The following is a 23,997-nucleotide window of genomic DNA, read 5'->3' as shown; positions in this document are numbered from 1 at the left end:
GCGCATCGAGTGCTGGCTACTTGGCTATTTGGCTTGGCACAAACGTAAACTGAACTTTTGGACAGAATTGCATGGAAAAATTTTACTCACGTACAAAGGAAATTAAATGAAATGAATTTCTGAGCCGTCCTTCAGTTGCTGCTCCTAGTTATCTACATAGCTCGCGTTTGTCTTTTCTCTTTTTTCGCTTTCACGCAGTCGTCGCGGCGGCAGCTGCAACTCGGCAGCGTCCGCGAAATTTATGCTGATCATTCATAATGTCAGATGCGAGTGAACAGCTCAGCGGGCAGAGGTGGCGCGGGAAAGGTAAGGCCTGAGAGGCTCAGGAGCTCTAACGACCGGAAACAGTCAAAATGAATGTGCATAAATTGGGTCAGATCAAGCAACACATGAGAGCTTTCAGTTTAAGTTAAAGCTAGAATGGAATGTGCTGTGCGGGAGCAATAAAAATATATCTTTCAAATTTATTGAGAAAATTTTTAATTCACTCTTTAAATAAAAAACTATTTTTATCAAGCGAAGTCGATAGATATTATATTTATTTTGTTTGTTTGTTGAATACAATATTTCAAATGGTTATTATTTTCGAACTATGTATAAATAATGTTTTGCTAAAATTACACAAATAACGAAATACAAAATATATATATTTTATATATGCATTTTCAGAGCTAAAAAATATAATAAAAGTATCCATAAAAAAATAAAATTAATAAAAAACAAGTAAGAAGGCTCCAGTCGAGACTGCTCGACTAGGAGATACCCTGAACCCTCTAAGCTGATATTCTAATCATTCTGCACTTCTTTTATGCACACATACATACACATGCATTCACACGCACGCATAAGCCTGCGCTCTGCTAACTGCGCAGTAAGCAGCGACTGCGCTTGGGCTGCGCTGCAGTGTGGGCAATATTATGAGAATTTATTTGTTGAATAATTTCTTTTGTAGACATAGGATCTTAATAAAACTTTCAGAGCGTATTCATATGGTGAATATGTGTGTACATTTTAAAGCACAAATCTCTAGTACTTTAAATGCGTTTTTTACAAATTGGGGTCGAAGGGGGCGTGGTATCCAAAATCTGTATATGACAAAATCTTTATATAGATTGTCTTTATATACAACGCAAATTTGAAGACTCCAGGTTTAAAAGTGTTCAAATTAGGCTAAAAAAACAAAATCAATTTTTCGATTATTCTCGATAAAAAAGTTATCGGATGATTTATCGAAAAAATAAAGCAAACTCGTACTGCGTATGGTACACACGAGTATGCATGCCAAATTTCAGCTCTCTAGCTCTTATAACTTCTGAGATCGACGCACTCATACGGACGGACGGACGGACGGACGGACGGACGGACGGACGGACGGACGGACGGACGGACGGACAGACGGACAGGGCTATATCGACTCAGCTCATCGCGCTGATCAAGAATATATATACTTTGTGGGGTCTGCCACGCCTCCTTCTGCCCGTTACATACTTTTTCACAAAACCATTATACCCTGATTTCCCATTTTCAATGGGTTCAGGGTATAAAAAACCTAATGTTAACCAATTTTTAACTTCTGAAGTGATTATTTGAATGCAAATTAGTTAAACTTATTTAATACAAATATGTACAAAAAATTATTTTCTTTTTTATGTTTATTATTCATAAATTTATTTATTTTAATTTGTAAAGATGCTAAAACTCATTTCACAATCATATTGTAAGGCAATTGCTTATTCATACATGCCACAAAAAAAAAAAAAAAAAAAAAAAAAAAAATATATATATATATATATATATCTCTATAAATATCTATTCCGATTTATGTGTATGTAAAACCACTTGGTAGTTGAAATAAATAAATGGGAGGGTTTGCTGGAAAGGTAAATGAAGCAATGGAAGAAAGAAATCAACAACGCAACACAAAAGTCGTGCACAATAAGAAAAGGAAAATCAATTTCCGCTTTCAAAATAATTCCAAAGCCATACAAAGCTGTATGAACCGAGCGCCAAGACGGGGCTGAACTGAGCTGAGCTCTGCTCAGCTTGAACAATGGGCGCGAGCGGGGACGGAGAGCTGACTCAAAATTGAGGTGGAGATTGAAGATAATGGCAGGGGATGGCAGTTGGGCGGTAGGAGGGGACTGAAGAGGGGTCTGAGAAAAAGTTGCCATTATCCTGTGCGCCAGCGAGAGATAAGATATTTGCACAAGAATGGCATTCAGTTGATAAAATCCGATTTGAAAATGAGCGAATGCCTGGCAATGAGCAAGGCACGCGGCAGCGTCGCCCCTATCGAACGGCGGATGGCGGCAAAAGCTGTAGCAAAACAAACTGAGACACAGTCAGAGGCAGAAAGAGTGAGTGTGAGTGTGAGTGTGAGTGAGAGAGAGGGCGGGTGTGTGGGAGTATTAAAGGAGTCTGGCCTCGTCGCTGGCAAGGATAACAATTTTATAAATAAATATTTGTGCGCCCTGCAAAGTTGCCTTCGCTCCTTTGCGTTTCGCTTTTGAACTCAACTATCTGGCGATAAATCATTTGAAGTTGTCGTTCCCTGCAATTGGCCCGGTGACAATCTTTGTACTAAAAAAGGAAAAATAAAACTGAAGAAGGAAAGACATGGCAAGTGAAAAAGAAAAGCCAACAGAAAAAGTGAAAAACAAAAACTCAAGGACACAATCACAATCACCAGCAACTACAGCTGCTGCTGCTGCTACTGCTGCTGCTTTTTACGCACTTTCGCCCGTAAATCTGCGCCGGGCTGTAGTCGAGCGCAAACCGGAAGCGTGTCTTCGTCTGATAGTCCAACGACTTCCGCTGCTGCCGTTTAATGCTTTTTAATGAGTTGCTTCTCCTGCCGCCTCGACTGCCTAGCAGAGGGCAACGGGCAGCGACGACATGCGAACTTAATCGATTTCATTGATGACAGCTTTTCGCATGTGTAAGCCCAAAAATTCCAATCGGCAATCGGAAAATCATTCAGTTATGTATGAAACACTTTAAAGGATTCTTGGAAGTCACCTTATTAGTTTAATTTAATAGAATTTCTTGAAATGCCTTCTTTTTTGATTTTAAAAATGTATTATAAAATAATTGAATTTCTATTTAGCTGTTACTTTTTTGAAGCTTCAATATATGCCGATCGCTTATGGCTTGCCCAAAATGCTGCTGAGCCTCATCGATTTTGTTTAAGAATATCGATAGCTATATCTATTTATTATTATTTATGAATATTACTTATTAATTACGGTATCAAAACTCAATTTTAAAATTATATATCCTTCATCTTTGAAGCTTTTCATATATACATTTTTGCTTTAATTTTAATTTATTTTCTCATCTATACTGTTGTTAGCAATCATTATATTTTATATAATGTACAGTTTATTTATTTTTTTTTTTTTTATGTACATGTTATTAATAGTGAACTTATTATAATATTAGTTTTCTATTTAGTAGTTGTTGATTTTATACTTATATTTAAATATTATTATTATCAGTATTAACAGCCACTGGGAAAGGACAAGCAACAGCATCAAAGAGCTAGTTCCTAAGCTAAAGCCAAGTTGATATTGACTTTTGGAACAGTCACATATGTATTTTTTTTTTTTTTTATGCGTCTGAGCCGATTGATGATTTTTGCAATCGCCTTTGCCTTTGCTTTGATTTTTCTCTTCAATTTTTTTTTGTGTGATGTGTCTTGGTGCATTGTGTCCAAATCGGTTTTAGACGACAGTTTAGAATTCGATTGGTTGGCCTGATTACTTATGCCGGTCAGGTAAATCTTGTAGAAATGCCCCTCTCACTCTCTCTCTCCCTAGCACGGTCTGTCTATCTCTCTTTCTCTCTGAGTATTCTCAGCTGCTTTTCGTTTTTGTCAATGTTGATTGACTCGATTTGTTGCTGGCGTCGCCTTAAAGTACTTGGATGGAACTTTAATTTGTTTTTTCCTTCGGTCAGATTTGTCTTTCTTTTGGTCAGAGCGAGAGAGGGATAGAGGGAGGGAGATAGAGAGTGCCATGGCGGGCGGAGTTCTTTAGCCCGCGGCGCTTGGCTTTCCGCGTGCCGTGCATTGATAAATGAGCGCGCTGCAAAGGTCGTTGCCAGGGTCGCGGCTTCTTATTCTTTCCTTATTTTTTGGGCTCTCCTCTACATTTTATTATTTGTTTATGCGCTGACTGTCCGCTGCTTTGACCTATTGAAAACTTCCCCCTCTTTCTCTCTCTCTGCTGGCCATACCCGGAAGATAAACAAGTAGCCGCAAATGGCTGGTCCAAAGTCGATGGCTGCTAACAAATTGTGGGCAATATTTTTGTTTCATCAACAGTGTCCTTGTCGTGCTGCTGTTGCTCCTGCTTGGGGCCGTTACCAAGTTTATTGCATTATTGAAAAACTTGTCCAAATATTTTGAATGTGTAGAAAAGCTTTTTGCTCTTATTAAATTCACAGCCCGCTCTCACGTCGCACTTCATTTAATTGTATCGAAATATGTATATACATATACAGGGCTCTAAAAATGTTCGAGAATTTTAAGATGTGGCTTACCTTAGTTGTTGGCTGCTGTAACTGCAGTTGGGGCAGCTTTGCCCACTCTTTGGTTTCATCCAATTTGTTGTCATCTTTACACATGATTTTATTAATTCATTTTCCCATAGTTTTCACATGGTAGTGAAAACTTTATGATTTTACAGGCAAGCAAAATAAATGTACATTTTGTTTTATATAATTCTGTTTTTTTTTTGTCTGCACTTCATTCACAAGGCAGCAAATCAATTTTAATCAAGCGAATTCTTTCGAAGTTTAATTAAATTTCACTATACATAATTCTCGATAGTTTTGCACTTTAATTTCCCTCACTGTGGGTGTGTGTGTGAAGGCTTCTTTTCATCAAACATATATGAGCTGAAAAGAAAAGTTAAATATTTGCAATTAATATCACTTTGTCAGGCATTTCATTATTAAGGCACAAAGAAGTAACTGATATTTATTCATTTACATTTCAGCATGATTCGAGCGCCTTACGCATTATTTTTTTGCGACAGCAATATTATTTATCTTTTCAACCGTATCAAAGCACGTGTAAGATGACTGGCAGAGCTCAGAAAATTCATTTAGATAAAGCACAATATTTAAATGCTGCGTATCATATTTTGAGGCGATAAATTTGAATATAGAGAAGAATAAAATACATAAAATATAAATAAATATATACAATATGCCTAAAATTGATTTAAATTTAAGCTTGGATTTCACTCGAACAGTCTCGATAGGATAACATTTAGATTTCAATGACTTCGTTTTGCTTTCATTCCACACGCTTTTAGAAGCAGTCAAAATTCAGTACAAATTTTAAAAAATAAACATTGTATATATTTATAACAATTTTATTTATTCATTTTATTTCTTATTTTATTTTTATTTATATATTTTAAAGATTTTTCAAATTCGACGTTTACATATAAGCCCTAAGGAACTTTTATATCATTTTATTTATTTATTTACTGTTTTATGTATTTTTTTTTTTTTTTTTTTTTTTACATCTCCGTGTATTTTCAATGAATTGCGAATTAAAATTGATTTTGATTGAAATTAAAATTGATTTGGAATTAGATTTACAATCAGCTTCGATCACTTCATAGGCAACCTCAGGCGCTATTTATCTGCATAACTGACTCATCCATATTCAGTGAACTGCCTTGTTCAAATTACATTTATTTAGCCTTAAGCTCACACTTTCTGATGATTCTGGAGCACGGCACACAATTTGCCTGGCAGTTGTTCCGCTCAAGGCGTCCCATGCTGCGTATGGGCAATTTGTATGCCATACAAATGTATTATTTATATGTACATATATACCATAGCATATGAATGAACTGTATTATTTTTATGCAGCATGCAAATATAAAAACGGAAACGTGGCTAATTTCCAACGTCTCCAAATGAAATCAATGACAGCTGTCAACGCATCGCCCCCCGCGCCCCTCCACCCAGAAGTTAAAATGATAAATAATAGAAAAATGCGCATAGAAATTTGCTGTGGGTTAGGCTGTTAGGCGGGGTGATAAATGTGCGTGACAAGCGCCTAACTCTTAGGCTTTTGGCCTACTAATGTGTGTGTGTGTGTGTGCAGTGCGTGAATACAAGTCGATTTTAAAATGTGTGCGCTTGTGTCTGTTGTATTATTGAATACGACATTTATATGCCACCACAGGCCACATGCGCATTTTCACATAATAGATACAGCGCACACACGCACACACACATGCACACATGCACACATACATACGGCTATAGATACAGATACAAATGCGCTGCCATTTGGCCTAGCGACTGTCAGGCGCACGCATTTTGGCGGTTGACATTGTGACAAAAGCCGAATAAAAACATTGCAGCGCACAATCGACAGCCAATAGATGCATATACACACATACATATATGTATAGTATACTCGCTTTGTTGGCCAAATGAGCCGAAAACTTTTCACTAATTAGCTGCAATTTCAATTAAGCGCATATAAGACCAAACAAACACGATCTAGTGAAAAGGACAAACAAAAATTGCAATTGCTCTGAAATAAAACCAAAATTTTTCAATTTCTCCATCAACTTTAAAGGAGCTTAGCTTTTATCAATGGCATACCAAATAAATCAAACAAGTATATATATAAATCCATATTAACAACAAATGGTAAATAAAAATGCAATATATTTCAATTTGTGACATTGAACAAATACGAGTTGTATTAATTTGTAAGTTGCAACTGCAAGATACCCTGTATATTTCAAAAAGTTGTGCACAAAATAAATTACTGTAATACATATTAATGAATGTGAGCAGAAAGAAGCGCCTGAAAAGGGTCTTCAAACAAGATGATGCTATGATTGAGTAGATGAATGATGCAGCGGGAGATGAGGCAGAAAAGATTGGAAAAACGAAGTCAAGAATGTCTAATGGGGACTATTTTGTTATTCAGGAATACTTGTATGATAACAACATTCAACTCGTCATACTTTTTGAGTACACCTCGCATATACTAATATACACCACTCGGCAATACTTTGCGGATTTTGATAGCGAGGTATTTATGCAACGCATTACTTAGTGGAAATCGAATAGCTGCTGCCCACAAAATAATTACCTCACATAATTTACTACAAAAGAGTATTAGACATGGTATATATATACACACACACACTAACACACACACTCATGGAACAGCTGGCGGTGGGCGAATAGCAACAAAAACGAAAAGTGGAACGAAAAATAAATTAGAATTTTTGTTTAATTGGAAATTTGATGCGAAATAACAAAAATGTTTTCACTTGTTCATTGTTGTTGCTGCTGTTGTATTTTAATATTGCTGCTGTTGCTGTTGTTGTTATTTTTGTTGGTGTTCGCTGGCCCGCTCGTTCGCTTTTCTCCAGCGCTGACATTGCGCAAATTGAGCTTTTCTCATCATATTAAATTTCATCAATATGTACCTATTATTTTCATTTTTAGCATCATTATTTCTGAACATGAAATATGGCATAAAATACTGTAATATCAACACAGCACTCAGCGTTTCAGTGTTCCCCGCTAGACAATTACAATTGCAATTTATGCGGAATTCTATGGGGAATATGGCACACGGTTTTTACTTTTGTGTTGCGTTGAGCGAAAAATGTAACTGAGACCGAACTGCCAATTAGAAAAATATACATTGATATTGTACTAGCTGGTAGAGGAGGAAGTTTTAAATTTTAAAGAAATATGCACATGGTTTATGGTGGAGCGAATAAATTGTGTAAAATTCAAATTGTCTAAAATTGTGATTATGGAGTTTAATACAGTTAGTTAGAGTTAATTAATTTGTTTTTTTAAATCATTAAATCATTACAGTTGTAATGAAGGCAATGTAGTTATGATTGATTGTCATGTAAGTAAAGGAACGAATGACTTAGAAAAATGTTAGTGCATGGGCTTAAAAGAATATTATGAGTGGAATGCATAAATTCAAATGATGAGATGCTATGGAAGATTTTTTTTTTTAGGGCCATTATTATCAAACTTTTTATAGAAGTATAAATTTGTAATGAAAATTATAATATTTATTTTATAATATATTATTATGTATTTATTTTATATCTATACTCTTCAAAACCTCTTCACGTCCAAATTGCAAAAAATAACCTTTTTATATTCACACTTTTTCCGCTTTAGAAAATTTACATGCAATTACGTATATGTAAATGTCATAATCACGCACTGAAAAATTATTGTTCAATAGGAAAAAGTGTATCTAGATAAATTATTCAACAATTCCCATAGCAAATCCCACTCACGCTGCCCAAGCGTACGTAAACAGCGCAGTAAGCAGAGATTCTGCTTATGTGTGGGTGACTGTGTAGGTAATACACAAAAAGCGAAGCTTAGAATGGAGAAGAGCTCTGCATAGGGCGCAGCAGCTCTCCTAATCGGGCACCCCGACCTGAGCTCTCTTAATTGTGGTATCAGCTTCCACTCGTTGCTTCGCAGCAAAAGTCTTTATGCTTTTCAATACTTATTAAAAAAAAAAAATGTTTTATCTCTTATATGAATTGTACTTGTATACACACATATTTCTGTTGAATATGGATTTATTCTTACCTATTTTAAAAAAATATATTTTCATAAATGTGGAAAAACAGAAATATATATAAATATATTGAAATTGGATAGACAAATTTAAAGACGTTTTCCTATTTTCTCTTGCCGCAAAAGCAACAACAACATGCGTATTTTTCATTATCCTGCAAGCTAAGCAGTAAATGTATTTTTAAATGAGGTTCTGTCTGGCAGTATAAATCATAAATTCAGGCGAAGCCTGCAGGCTTTGAGTGCAAAATGTTGTTGGCTAGCCCAAATAACAACAAAAGTGTATTTCATATAAGTAATATATACATATTGTTGCTATGCATTTGTGGGCTTATTTAAATAAATTGTAGCTTAAATGTGAAGAAATATGAACTATGCCTTAGAAGTTTTTTAATTGGTAATCACAAAAATTTCAAATGCTGCAGAAACGTATGAGCAGCTTAAGCAAAAATAAGAAAAATACTTAAAATTTTCGGCACACCATTAACGTGGCCATAAAGTTTGTTAGTTGATATAAGCCAGAATCAAATAAATTCAACGCATTTCAGCCCTTGGCTGTGCATCCTCTAGCGCCATTTTGGTTCATTGTGAATGGCGAAAAAGTTGAAACGCATTTCCGACCGCGCCCCCTCGCCATCCACCACCCGCTTCGCCTGATGTGTGGCGCATTATTAACGCACATAAAACTCGCATATAAAGTGATTTAAATTTATTAAATATAAAAACGCGCGCTGCAGCAAAGATGCGCGCATAACAATTGCAATAAAATTTAACGTGCATCAATAAAAATATAAAATCCAATAAAAGCAACAACAAAGCAACATCGATCTCACGCATACGAACAGTCAGGCCGAGCAGAGCGGAGAGCGAGAGAACTTCATTACTTGTTTGAATGGAAATCGAAAAAATACCAAAAAAAAAAAAAGATATACAAAATAATGGAAAAACGCACAATAGAGCCCGTCAATGGACACTGTGGTCCCGTGGCGGCGGCCCGAAGGGGGTTGGCTTTATTTATGCCACACAAATGAAGCGTATGAGTCGAGTCGAGTCGAGTTGAGTTGAGGCATCAACAAAAGCTCGCGTTAAATGTTTTACGTTTATTTAAGAGCTTGTCTTTATATAATGCACTCGCCGCACTCATGAATAATAATTATCATTTTTCAATTTCGAGCAACATTTTCTCGCTTTGAATATCAGAAATCAACTTGACTGACAAATTGCTCTTTTAATTGAAGCACACACAACTCTTTGCGCAATTGCGTGTTCGAGTTGAGCCTTTTATTCTATTAACTGGAAATGTTGTTAGTTTTATGAAATATTATTTGTAGACTTTTGTGAGGCGTGTAATTGAATTCTAGAGTCAATAAGCTGTCAAGCTTAACAACTAATGCAATTAACCAATTTGAGTGAAATATATATTCAGATTAAGACAGTCAAGAAAAGCTGCTTGACTGCTATTTTGGGTTTCTTATAAACACTTTATTGAACTTGGTATTTGGTATACGAATTTAAGAAGTAAATGAGCAAATATTTATTTGAATCGAGAATTATTCAACTGATTAAATTCCATGAAAAATTAACTATTTATAATCAATTAGGGTGATTTTCTTGCCATTTAATAAATGGCAAGTGGATCGGATTTTTTTTTCGATTTGCACATAACTTCAAATTATCGAGAATTATCGAGAACGAATTTTTTTCAAGGGAATATAATTTTTTTTTCTATTTATCGTCATTTCTGATTTAGAGGAGTACAAATTATGGAGACCCGACTGTACATTTAAAGTACAACTCCACAACTTTAATTTGACCTATGACAGTTGAAACTCTCTCTCAGCTCGATTAATATCGATTTCTCAGATATTATCAGCTGTCTATGAAGTGAAGCATAAATGTCGTTTAAGCTAAATTCATAATCAAAAGCTCATCAAACTGCAATTGAATAGCACAATCCAAAGCGAATGACACTGGATTAGACTTGTCATAGCTTTGGCAGCTGCTCTCAGTACTTGAGCGGAGCACATTCATTAGATGGAATAAATAATTGGCTTGGCAAACAATTTTTGTGACTGCCTCGAGTGAAAGTTAGGAATTTAATCCGCTATCATGTTTCGCTGGGATTGTTTGTGGATAACTTTTAAAAAATATATTTGCGAGTGAGCAGTGAGAATGGCGTAGAAACCGATTGCATAACTTTCTTACGGTCTGTGCTGTGGCCGCACTTGGTTGCTGGCTGTTGCAATGTGGGCGTGGCATGGTGGAGGGGATGGTGGCAAGAGTTTTGGTCTTTATGCTGCGCCAACGACATCAACAAAAGTTCTGCAGTTTTTGTGCACTTGGATGTCAACACATCGACACATAACGGCACATTCGACCAATTTACACACACACAGAGACAAGTTCGTCCTGTGGCAGGCAAGAGCCACTCCAAGGACTCAGCGGCAGACAAGCAGCCTCCGCCTCCGCCTTCGCCCTGGAGTTGAGCAAACTTGAACTTTTGCGGTCCGGCCAGCTGCTGACTGCCTGCCCGACTGTTGCACAGTCTCCCACTGCAGTATGCACACCAACTACACATCTATAAACATATATATATGTGTGTATATGTGTGTGTGTGTGCACTTCAAAGCGCTGCGCCCACAACATTTTTGGCAAGTGCGCGCTCTAATTACATGTTGGCCTAGAGGAAAACTCGAAACTTGGCGACTGTGGAAAAGTCGGCTTGAGCATGCGTTGCGGTTTTTCATTTGCATTCGCCTGGACGAACTTAGTTGGCCAACGACTTTTAACTGAATGAATTGTGTTGAAGCATCTTCCACACTCGCTCTGCAATTTCTATTCCGTTTTATATTTTATTTTCTTCTCTCTCTCTTTTTTTCTCGCTTGCAACGAGTATAATTACATTTGGGGCAGCTGCATTAAGCTGGGCTCGGCTGGGCTGGGCTGGGCTGGCTGTATCTATATTTTATTTATGATTTTCACAGTTTTTTTTGGTCGTCTGTCGCTGGCGTTGAGTGTGCTGCTGATAATTTCAGTCGGCTAGGCAAATTTACACTGAGCTACAAAGTTCACGGTTTAGTGAACAACAACAATTTTCTAGCCATGAATGCATCCGGGTAGACGAGCCCCAGCCTGGAATGCAGCGACTGTTTCGCTTTTCTTGTGCCCCAAACTTTCTGTGGGGTGAAGGAAAATCATTTATCAATGTCAGAGAATGTGCTGCATGCACGAGAAGTTGTGTCCTAATGGTGCAGGAGACGGCGAACGTAGCGGCGGGGCGACTGGCGCTCGCTTCCTTCAACAGCCTAAACTCTGATGTGTGCAATTGTGTGTGTGTGTGGGTATGTGTGTGTGCCGAAAAACTTGCGACTTTGTTTCACAAGTGATTTTGAAAATTATGCACACGCATAAATGCGCTCGTTCGTTTCAAGCCTGAAAACTTTGAAAGCATTTTATCAATACATAATTCACCAAAACACACGAAGAACAATGAAAACAACAACAACAGCACGTAGAAACATAAGAACAGCACGCAAAGCTTTAGCACAGCAGATTCTAGATTTGTTTAGTTAGTTATAATACTTGTACAAAAAGCTGAAGAGGATTTTGTTTGAAGGAAACGACTCTGAGCTGAGAGTTGCGTATTTAGTTTTCTAAGTAGTCATATTTTCATATATGAATATGTTATAAATTATTAACTATGTAATATCATAGAACGTATATAATATCATATGAAACTATCAAATAACACAACAACTGAAGACGAAGTTTTCAGGCTAAAATCCTTGACTATATTAGTCAATTTATCAGCGGATAATGATGTCGACTTTCTAGCTTTCAAATGATAGTTGAATATTGTGAAGTATTTATTATTAGTTGTAAAATGTAGTTTAGAAAGTATATATTAAATGCAGCATGTGGAAGCAGAGTTTCTAATTTATATAAGAAATGACTATAATTTTAATATATATATATACATTTTTTTTTTCAATGCCACTTCTTTGATAATTAAAATTGGACAAATACTCTTTTATTTCTTCAACTAGGATTCCGAGAATTCTCAAAGCTAAGATTAAAGCTCATCATTCTCTCGAAGTTTTGTCAGACATTGTATGATTAGATATTCAATATTGGAAATATTTCGGTCATCGTCATGCCACCTCAAAGTGTGAACATTAAATAATTATCACTATTTGAAAATATGATAAATTTCGTGTAAATATATTTTAATAATTTTTTGGAAAAGATTTAGCAAATACTGCAGATCGAAGAGCTCTGCTGATCATCTGAGGAACTACTGATTCGCCTTTCAATGACTAATTCTGAATTACGAATGAATTTGATTTATTTTAAGGACTTATTTTATTATTATTATTATTTTAGGCACATAATTCTTGTTCATGGCCAATGGAAAGTAGTCTCATATTATTATTGGGCATTGAGCGAGTATTGTGCAGTTGCATGCAGGCAATTGCAGCCTGTTGTAGCTGCCATACTGGCCGTATCTCTATTTTTTCTGCTCAACATTCAGTTCAATGTGGGCGTTTGGCTTTGTCTTGGTTTGTGGCGGCAAACTTTAGCACTTAGCTGCAGAGCTGCAGTCGGCAGTCGGCAGTTGCCAGTTGGCTGAGAAGAAGAAGTAGAACAGCTGAGCAGCTGAGCAGCATTCAAGTGGCGTCTCATAGCGGCTTTCGCTCTTTTTAAGCGGCCGAGCGACGGTTCTAATTCTCTGGCCGGCACTTGTTTGCTGGCGAAACAAGTTTGCACTCGAAACTCGTAAATAATGAATGGGGCAAAAGCGCAACCGCACCATTCATAATGGAAAAAGTTGCCTCGGTCCACTCGAAACTATTGCACTTGATGCAAGGCTTGGGTCCCATGCTGTATGCCGCATGCAGCAGCTCTGCTGGCAGCCGACGGCGTTATTGTCATGTGTACAGTAAAAATAACAAATAACAAACACTGGGCGTGCCACTACATGCCGTAAAAGGGTGGGCCAATGTTTGTACATTGACGGCTGTGGCCTTGATGTGGTTATGCCGCATGCCGCATGCCGCATCCAGCCATCCAGCTGCCGTTGGTCAGCGTTCGGCTGCCGCCAAGGTTAAAGTTTCCATTTTAATATTGTATCTGGCGTTGTTTATCTTATAAGCTGCACAGGGCTTAGCTTTTCATTTCAATGGCCATTTGTATAGATGTTTTGAAAAGGAAATTGAAATTTTTGTTAGTTTATGGCAGCGATAAATAATCGAGTTTAGTTTCCATTCCAGGACCAAAATATGCTGCAGAGTTGGCATTGAATATATTAAACATTATTATATATTATCGGAAGTTGGTTTAAGCGCTGATAAATAGGCTACATTCCAATGTACACAGTTAATTTATTAAATATTCATAAAGAATTTACTTTGCTTACTTAGCTCGACAAATTAAAATTATTGATTTTCAATGTAATTAAATTGTAAATGTTAATACAATTTTAAAATAAATTTATTATGTAGACATATTAATTTCAAATTCAAATTTTTATACCCTGAACCCATTGAAAATGGGAAATCAGGGTATAATGGTTTTGTGAAAAAGTATGTAACGGGCAGAAGGAGGCGTGGCAGACCCCACAAAGTATATATATTCTTGATCAGCGCGATGAGCTGAGTCGATATAGCCCTGTCCGTCTGTCCGTCCGTCCGTCCGTCCGTCCGTCCGTCCGTCCGTATGAGTGCGTCGATCTCAGAAGTTATAAGAGCTAGAGAGCTGAAATTTGGCATGCATACTCGTGTGTACCATACGCAGTACAAGTTTGCTTTATTTTTTCGATAAATCGTCCGATAACTTTTTTATCGAAAATAATCGAAAAATTGATTTTGTTTTTTTAGCCTAATTTGAACACTTTTAGACCTGGAGTCTTCAAATTTGCGTTGTATATAAAGACAATCTATATAAAGATTTTGTCATTTACAGATTTTGGATACCACGCTCCCTTTCCCCCCAATTTACAAAAAGCGCATTTTAAGTACTACAGACTTGTGCTTTGGAATGTACACACATATTCACCATATGATTACGTTCTAAAAGTTTCATTAAGATCGTATGTCTACAAAAGAAATTATTCAACAAAGAAATTCTCATAATATTGCTCAAATCGCAGCGCAGCCCAAGCGCAGTCGCTGCTTACTGCGCAGTTAGCAGAGCACGGGCTTATGCGTGCGTGTGGATGCATGTGCATAAAAGAAGTGCAGAATGATTATAATATCAGCTTAGAGGGTTCAGGGTATCTCCTAGTCGAGCAGTCTCGACTGGAGCCTTCTTACTTGTTTTTTTTTTATAAATAAATGATAAGTAAAACTAATCTATATTTCATTCGATTATTATACATAGGAAATAAAAACATTATAACATACAAAAATATTGTCTGATTGAATTTAAAAATAAATTTTAATAAATAATTTCAGATTATACATATATTTTTTAGTATTAAATAAAAAAACAATTTTTTGTTTGTTAATTCTAAACAAAAGTACATCTTTTTATGACGCTATATTCATTAGCAAACATATCATTTATTCATAATAACTGCAAACAAAACTTAATTTCACTTACCTTATTCAACTTTCCAAAAATAACAGCTTAATTATGAATGCAAACCTCAAAAACAGAACAAAACAGAGAAACAGAGAGAAAAAAAAAAAAGAAATCGGATAAAGCTTGCTTAAAGTATGTGTTTCAAGCGGAAATTGGAATTCACACACACGTCGTCCAACAGATGTCGCCGCAGCACATTTCCCCCTGTAATAGCGCACTGTACGTGTGTATGCATGTGTGTGAGTGTGTGCTGCAAATGTTATGCCGTAATTATTGTTGTATTTTGACTTTAGTTTGAATCTTTTGCGGATTTAAATGCATTTAATTTATGTGGCTGCATGTGCGCACATATTTACATTGGACGCTTTCAACACGACGTCGACTTGGACATTGCAGCGCCAAATGGCAAATGGCAATGGCAAATGAAATGTGGCGTTTGTGAGAGGGCAGGCGGGAGTTTGTGAGCGTGTGCGTTTGTGTTGTATTCGGCACACACGTGCATTAAACTCGTATTTTTGAAAATCTCAGCTTGCCGGGCCGGGCACGAGACACGAAGCCGACCGAGTCCACCATGCGATTCAAATGTAACAAGCAGACTGAGTGTGGCTCAGCAGCGGCAGCGCCAACAGCAGCAGTAGCAGCATTAGTCGAACGGGGGGCAGCGGCGGCCGACGAGAGCATAAATAGCGGCCGCGACAGCTGTAACGAGTAGCCGAAGCGCATCGGCCGCAGCGCTGTCCACAACAACCGCCAATAAGCAGAGAGCGTGAGAGAGAGAGAGAGAGAGAGTCTGTGGCGCCTCTCACCCACTCGCTGTAACAGTGGCTCGGCTGCTGATGCGCAAGCGTCTGCTCTCTCTCTGTCTCTCTCACTGTTATCGAGGTGAATATACGGCACTGTTAAAAGGAGCAACAGTTTGGTATTGTTTTTGGCTATATAATGTGTTGCAGGGGTAAACTTGGGGAAATGCTTAAATAAATTTAGAAATTTTAAATAACTAATATAAATAATATAAAGATTTAGATTTTGTTGAATATTTAATGAGTCAATGAATGGATCAACTATTGTTTATTAAGTGCAAGTAGATTTATGTAAGCAAGCAAATTATTCGCTGTGCAAGCTGCGCTGTTAAATTTTATCCGCTGTTATGTTAATGCTCTAGTATGCTGTTAAAGCTCATCCCTCTTGCTATAATTCTGTTTTTTTACAGTCATCGTCTGCTGCTGTTACTAACAGAGCGAGCGTAACTGCTATTTAACAGGAATGAAGCTGTAGCCGAGGCAGTAGCCGAGCGGATTAAGATTAACTAATTAGATTACCGGAATAAATTATAAAAAATATATAAAAAGAATGTATTTTTTAATTTAAATGAGTTATGTATCTTCTGTTAGTCAGCATGCTTTCAAATAGTTCTATATATATTGAGAGGGGTAATCAGTCTAAAAGCTTTTAAAGCCGCTTATGATTAGAGTTTTACGGATTTACTACAATTATCGATGCAACAATGTTCGTCTGATCTTCACTGCGAATAGAAGAAGCATCATATTTTTGAAATTCCGTTCAAATAGTTTATATAAAGTGTCGTCTCGCGGAAGGACCGCAACTCTTTCAATTATGGAAGCATTGTCCGAGATAATAGCGCAGCTAAATTGAATTCAATTGGATTAATTGAGTTTTGCTTGGGTCTTGTTGAAAGCGCAAAGAGCTGTGCGGGAAATCAAAACAAGTCGCAGTTCATAATTTACTCGAAGCGGCCATCCATTAACTAGATGCACTGCATCAGTGTAATTTGCTCTGTTCAGTTGTTCACCTGTTCCGGTTGATTACTGTTATCTCTCAGATGAGCGACCTTTGGCGTAATCATAATGCAACAGATTGCTGAGTGGGAAAGCTGCTTATCCCCTCCAATACTTTTGCCTCTTATGAAGCTCAGCAAATTATTGTGAATGGGATTTTATATCCCTTACTTTTCACTCTCTCTCTCCCTCTCTCTTTTTCCCTCTGATTTGCTTTGTTTTTATTTTTTATTTTTTATTCGGGGTTGATTTGTATGCAGCGCTAAAAGCTTGAAAAATGTTTTACCCGCACGTGTTTCCTGCGCTTTGATACACACACACACACACACACCCACACACAGATATTCGAGACACATTATATAAAATAGAATATGTAGGAAAAAAAAGCACAACAATGAAATGGCAGTTGGGTTTGCGCTGCGACAGTCACATTACAATTTTCAAGGGTTGAGGGTTGCCCCACCCTTAGGCAAGTGAAAGAGCATGAAAAGTGCTGCAGTTCGTTTTGTTTTTGCTTTTCTTCTTCTTCTTATTTATGTGGCAGATTTCGTTGGGCACATTAGGGCTTCTAATGAATGAGTGGGAAGGCCGGAACGGTACCTCTCTGTAGGGAGTATTCGCACTCGCACTCTCGCTTGCACTCGCGCTCTCCCTCTTCCCATTGCAAATTCTTCGGGCTGCATTTTCCAAATTGAATCCTGCGAGAATGCGCGCAGACAAACATCTAAATTGTCAACGTAATGTGACAAAATATCGAAGTCAGCAGGTAGAGCCCGAACCAGAGCCATAGCCAGAGTCGGGAACAGGCAGCAGCCATCGGGACAGTAGCCAACACCCGCGAGGACATCGCCTGACGCCTCTGTCGACTCTGTTGCCGCTGTCGCCTTTGTCGCCTCGGCGACTCAATTCAGCTGTGTGAAGCTTGCCAGGCACGAATTCAATTTCGCGTCCACAGATGCCATTCACCTTCGGCACGTACCACTATCAACGTCAACAAGTTACACACGGCGGGTGGTCGGGGCTGCCGGCTGCCGGCTGCCAGGTGGGCGTGGCACACTAAAGTGGAAAACAGCAGGCAGACAATACAATTGCTTCCTTGAATGCATCTGCCGGCTCCACGGCGTCCTTGTCGCTGTCATCCTACATCCGTTGAAATCGTGAGACGCTCCCGCACTCGGTCGCCTCCACCCCAGCGCCCGCTTCCGCTCCCACTCCTGCTCCAGCTCCAGCTCCCGCTCCCAATTTCATTCCCTGTCCGCGCTCCTTGTTAGTCACCATGGCGAATGCTCCTGATGCTTCTGACATTTTATACTGAATTATTTATTTAGTTTTGCTTTCTCTATGTGCTCATTACTTCCTTTTTCTTTGCATACCCTGTAGACGGGAAAGTGCCTCGAATGGGGTAGATTCACTTGGGAAATAATATTAAGAGAGAAATGACGGAAGTTAGAGAGTGACCAGGTGAAAGAGTAAGGGAGAGTAGAAAGCAAGAGAGAGAGGGAGAGTGAGATAAAGAGATTGGAATAGAGAGACAGAGAGAAGGAACAAAGTAAAAGATAAGATGAACAGGAAATAAGAAAGAGATACATAAGATAGAGAGACAGGCAGGATAATAAATAATGGGTTAATACCAGAAAATTTAGCTGGAAGGATTGCTAGAGAGAGAGAAGAGATTATAAAGGTTTTAAACAATTTTAAATTTAAAATTATATCTAATGTTTAGCTCTATTTTTAATTAATTTACATATTCAGAATAAATTTATAGAAACACTCAACAGAGAGTCTTCTTGAAATGGCATACTGGGTATTTCCTAGTTGGGCATACCCCTCTCTGTCACTATTGATAGTCTTTTCTGCTCCCTCGCAAAGTTGTGTACGCACTTTGACATTTTTATTGTGCTGCGTTAAATTTGCAGACGACAAAGTCAAGAAGGTTGAAATATTATCCAAGTCCACGAGCAGGGCAAGGCGATCGCTTACGAATCTAATTAAATGTGTGTATGTACTACATGCTCTAGATATGTATGTATCTCTCTAGATATCATATCAGTATCTCTTTGAATATATATGTATATATCTATATACACTTTGCGAATGTGGCACCAAATGAAATTGAAAAAAATGCGGCTCTCAAACTGTTTGATTACCTCGGAGATTTGCGCTCTACTAAAATTAAATATGACTGAGAAATATTTTCAATTTGTGGACACGCAAACTTTTCTTTCCCTCGTGCTCTCTTCTGTTCCTCCCCTCTCACTCTCTCTCTCTCTCTCTTTATATACATACTATGTATACTCCGTACATTTTGTTACTTGCTTTTGGTTACCCATGGGAAATTTCCTAACAGAAAATAAAAGTTTCTGGTCAAGTGAGTGCAAAACTTTTAAGTGACGCACTTTTTTTTCGCCTGTTCTTCTTTTGCTTCTCCTTATTACTCCTCTCCCTTCTACACTGTAGGTGGTTAAGTGGAACTGGATTATGGATGGCTGTACAATTTATAAGGCTTGACTTTGCTTCGCACAATTTTTGTGAGTGTGTGTGTGAGCACTTTGATTACAGCTGTTGATTACATTTGCCATTTGTGACCAAGTATATAGAGCATCCAATAACTGGGGACAAGCGTCAACTGATTTCCTTGCGGAGCGCCTAGATTGATGAGCTTCCTAACTGTTATGCATTCTTATCAGCTTTTTCAGCTTCTTGATTGTTTTTGTAAAGAGCAAAAGCAATGCTATAAAACACTGAAACAGTGCTGGAAATGACTTTACTTGATTCCATACAGTGTTGATTAACATTGGAAATGTTAAATACATTACATATAACAACAGTTTATTTATTTATTTATATTTCAACTCTAAAAAGTAATTTTTTTTTTATAGCTCCCATTCATATTACAAATTATTGATACTGTACAAATAAAAAGTTTTCATCTACTTGGAATTTAAGAATTTGTTTCTTTATTGCTAGCTCTAGTGACAATTTGATCTTGTTTAGCATTGACATCCTCGAGTCAGCTACCATCAGAGTTAATATTTTGTATTATCAATTTTTGTCAGTTATCGTGGTTTTACAGCTCTGGTAATTTAAGCCAATTGTTGAGATTCCTTGTTTAAGCTCGACATGTGGGAAATTGAGATTTGGATGCCATAAACAAATTCGTAATTGCCTTGTAATGCCTTGTGTTGACAGACGTACGACAAACAGATATGGGCTGGCGCTATGCCCATTCACTCAGAGCGAAATGGAATGCTAGAAACAGCAGAGAGCGACGTCTGCCTATATGTATGAGTATGCGTGTATGTGTGTGTGTGTGTACGGTTGCAAAAAATTAGCATAAAACTTCGATTTCGCCTGCGCACATTGCGGCCGAACCTAAATGGCAAACGGACAGAAAACGAGGCGCAAAACGGATTTGCCAGCCTACAAATGGCAATAGATTGTCGACCATAAACCGAATCGGGCCTTAATGCTGCATACGTACGAGCACGTGAATGAGAAGCTGTAACAACATGGAAGAGAGCGAGCGACTATGGGATACCCTTTGAAGAGTGGGTGAGTGATTGATAGAGAGCTATATCCGTCAAAGGGTAGCTTACATAAGAGCAGAGCCTGGGAGGGTGCTGATCTAAGAAGAGAAGGAATAGAGAGATACAGAGGGGCAGGCAGAGAGAGAGAGTGTGACTGAGAAAGAGAGAGAACGAATATACTCTGGTGAATGAGGAAAAGCAGCAGACGATTGCCAAAATGTGACTATAAAACGGATGTAAAGCACATACGACTATGTAATACCCTCTGATGGGCAACTCGCTGATTGTTAGAGTGCTACCACTAGCAACGATGGCAGCAACGGAATATGAAGACTTAACAATAATCAAGGCAGTGCTTATGCGACTATGGAATACCCTAGGGTGATTGATTGACTGATCTTAATCTGTCGAAAAGAGACTTATTTATATTCATATACATACATACATATGAGCACGACAAGGTGAAGAAGCAAGGATGTAATGAAAAACATGGACAAAGATAATAGACAAGCAATCGACTAAATGATACCCTGTATTTACCATTTTAGCTGAGAGTAATTCAAAACTAATTTATCAATATTAAAAAAACTATTGAACAATAATAACTTTGCCTTTCAATTTTATTTATTAAACGATAATTAATTTTAGTACTTAAATAAATTGTTCTTTAAATTTTGTATAAAAAATAAGGATTTTAAGGATTTTACTGTATTTAAAAGTAAAATAAATGAAAAAATAGTCGATGTCAGATAGTTTCTGGCTTCATAGTTATGCGTTATAATAAAATATATATTAATTAAATATATTCTTTAATAATATTTAACTAACTAACACTTACTAATACTTACTACACTTTCAACACCCCGCTTAGTACAGGGTATTTTAATTGGCAAAGTGCATAGCTTCACACATCTAAGCTAATTGGTTATTTTCGCATTAATTGCAAATCTATTTCAATACGAAATCCTGCCTATCTCCGCCCCCTTCTGTAAAGGCTGCAGAGTAAATCTATAAGCTGCTGAGCTAAACTCTATTGTCTGCATACGCTGTGGGCTGAGGACTGAAGGGAGAAGGGAGTGAACTGAACGTCCCGTTCATTTGACTAATTAAATTTTGGAAACTTGTCTGCTGGAATTTTATGAATATTTAAAAAGTTTTGCCAAATGATTTGCCTCATCGTCAGAGTTTGGGGGCTGCAAGACAAAGGCCAAAGCCTCCTCAAATTGAAAATTCATCAAAAAAGTTGAATGGTTTGTGTAAAATGAATCAAATATTCATACATGCACGCAACTTTTTATTAGTTGTTCCGAAAAAGTTGGATTGGCTAATAATTCGCTAGCTATCTCACTCTCTCTCTCTCTCTCTCGCTTGCACGCTCCAATTCTATCTCTCTATGTCTAAAAAGTTATTAGCCTTAACTGCTGTAACCACAGAAACTTGAAGGCCTTTTGGCCAGCCCTGGCGAGTGTTGGAAAGACTGTGTGTTTTCCAGTGTTGGATAATGCATCAGATTAATTTGCATGCATGATACAATTGTATTCGAATATGCTTTCGAATGTTTTTGAGTGTTGGGCAATGCATTTGTGCTCGAATTTTCTATCGAGTCTGTAGCTTGTCTGAGTTAAGTTTTTTACTGCTTTAAAATGAAGCCACTTAATTACAAATTAACCGAGGAGAACCTCAATTTAAAAAGCGATTTGTGCTTCATAGACAACGTGCTGCGTACCCATGACACTCAGGCCGATTCGGAAGTGCGCCGTTATCTGTTGGACTTGTCCTACAGTAAGCGAATATTTTACAAGCGCATTTGCCCATAAGTAGCAAATATTTTGCTATAATATTTTCCTTCCATTTTCTCCGACAGCTTTGGCCCGCAATCAGCTCGTGGAGGCGCGTCGCTTTGCCAATCTGAGCAACAAGACCTTTATAGATGTGAAGGACTTGCGCGTTGCCAAGCTCGACAAAACGGAGGACTACCAGATGGGCTCGCTGCTGCAGAACAAGGGGATAGTGCAGCCGCTGCCCACGCCGGCGACGACGACGAGCCTGCTGCTGCCGCCCTGGCGCAGCTGCCAGGTGGGCGCCAACGCTGAGCTGAAGCAGGTCGTGGCCGAAGCGGAGGCCCTGAAGCAAGCAGAAATCGGGCCGCCGCCCTGCAAAGTACCTCGCATGCGTGCGCCCAATCAGCCAACAGCGACTTAAGAACTCGCATTGAATTTAATTGCAACAAATACAACAACTGCGCTAGTTTTAGCATATTGTTGCTCCATTTCGTTGTTCTTCAGATTGAGGGCGGGGGCGTCATTGGATTACTGCTGCATCAACATATACCTCCTCAGGTGGCGATCGTAGGCGTCTTTGGCCTCCTCCTCCTGCTGCATATCATACCTCTTCAGATTGTAGCCGTAGGTGCGACAGACTTTGATGGGCATCAGGCACAACCTGCAGATCGTCCTAGTGTAGATCATCTCCATACTGTTGCTCGCCTCGTCCGCGTTCCAGGCGTGGATCTTCCTGTAGACCTTGGCCATGCGCTTGTCGCTCCTCGAGGACATCGCGAACCGCACACGATGGGGCTGCATCGACGCAAAGATCTGCTCATCTTGCTCCGACTGCTCTGTCTGCTCAAATCGATTGATAAATATTACAAGTTCTTTGACTTTCCCAGTGACTTACAGTGCTGCAATCGTTCCACATCTCCTCGAAACTATGATTATTCATATTGAATTGCATTCTGTAGCTTTGCTCCGTATTGAGTGCTCTGATTTGATTGAAGTCTAAACATCAAATCGACTATGACAGTCAGCAGAAAACAATTGCAAGGCGTATTTCAAATATCATTTCAGAGCTTGCTTTCTAGTTTCGATGTTGAGCACCTATGTATATACATTTGACAGAAATTCTGATAAATCTATAATCTGAAATGCCTGGGAGATGGCCGGGCTTTTTGATTGTGCGTGCAGCTGTATCTAATGCGGCATGGAACGAGCACAAATTCACTATTTTTTTTAGTTATATTTTATCCTTTGATCAAGATGAGCATATAAAAATAGTTTAGTGCACTAATCCCTGGAGCTTATAAATATTTATAAATGGAGTGTTTCAGTTGTTCTATGTTAATTAAGATGAGAAGTGGCGGCACAGTTTCGAGCATCTGGCCATGTGGTAAATAATATTTACATGTCTCGGCATTTGCATAGCTAACGACAAAAACTATTTCCCAGCTCAGCCTCTCTCACTCTCTCTCTCTCTCTCGCGCGCTCTCCCTCTCTCTTTCTCTCTTTCTGATGATAAACCAGCATGGCGTAGGTCCCTCAAGCAGTTTACAAATTAATGCGAACCCGCACGTGTTAATTCAAGGATGTGAGAACATGCCCCTGGTGCCCCTACTGCTGCTTCTGGTGCTGGTGCTGCTGCTGGCGCTACTTTATCCTTTCCATAGCCCTGCTCAAGGATTCGGCATGAATTTGCATATTAGA

The 23,997-nt window shown here is 38.3% G+C and overlaps 3 protein-coding genes across 5 annotated transcripts in view; 1 reads left to right on the top strand and 2 right to left on the bottom strand.

Annotated features, from left to right (window-relative positions):
- The window catches only part of LOC6577397 (protein O-mannosyl-transferase TMTC1), a 58,581-nt gene extending 42,786 nt beyond the window's left edge, over positions 1-15,795 (bottom strand). The window contains exons 1-3 of one of the 3 annotated variants that reach the window (XM_044008675.1): positions 15,692-15,769; positions 15,214-15,239; positions 4,543-4,899 (exon numbers count right to left, since the gene is read on the bottom strand). In XM_044008675.1, coding sequence (XP_043864610.1) covers positions 4,543-4,616 — 74 coding nt within the window. In that variant the 5' untranslated portion in view covers positions 4,617-4,899; positions 15,214-15,239; positions 15,692-15,769. Of the gene's footprint in view, positions 1-4,542; positions 4,900-15,213 lie in introns of all 3 variants that reach the window. The other 2 variants (XM_044008674.1, XM_015165649.3) reach the window with 2 other exon arrangements.
- Positions 15,796-22,088: 6,293 nt separating this feature from the next.
- On the top strand, positions 22,089-22,787 carry LOC6577394. Its single transcript, XM_002003325.4, has 2 exons — positions 22,089-22,300; positions 22,383-22,787. The coding sequence occupies exons 1-2, from the start codon at positions 22,162-22,164 to the stop codon at positions 22,718-22,720; spliced, it is 477 nt and encodes a 158-aa protein (XP_002003361.1). The 5' UTR covers positions 22,089-22,161; the 3' UTR covers positions 22,721-22,787.
- On the bottom strand, positions 22,744-23,339 carry LOC122757195. Its single transcript, XM_044008712.1, has 2 exons — positions 23,195-23,339; positions 22,744-23,139 (listed from the first exon to the last, which is right to left on the bottom strand). Exons 1-2 carry the CDS (start codon positions 23,249-23,251, stop codon positions 22,828-22,830), a joined length of 369 nt encoding a protein of 122 aa, XP_043864647.1. The 5' UTR covers positions 23,252-23,339; the 3' UTR covers positions 22,744-22,827.
- Positions 23,340-23,997: the final 658 nt, after the last annotated feature.

This window comes from Drosophila mojavensis, unplaced genomic scaffold, assembly GCF_018153725.1.
Source record: "Drosophila mojavensis isolate 15081-1352.22 unplaced genomic scaffold, ASM1815372v1 contig_36, whole genome shotgun sequence".
In the NCBI taxonomy this organism is placed as follows: Eukaryota; Metazoa; Arthropoda; class Insecta; order Diptera; family Drosophilidae; genus Drosophila; species Drosophila mojavensis.
This window is presented reverse-complemented; position numbering and strand designations above follow the sequence as displayed.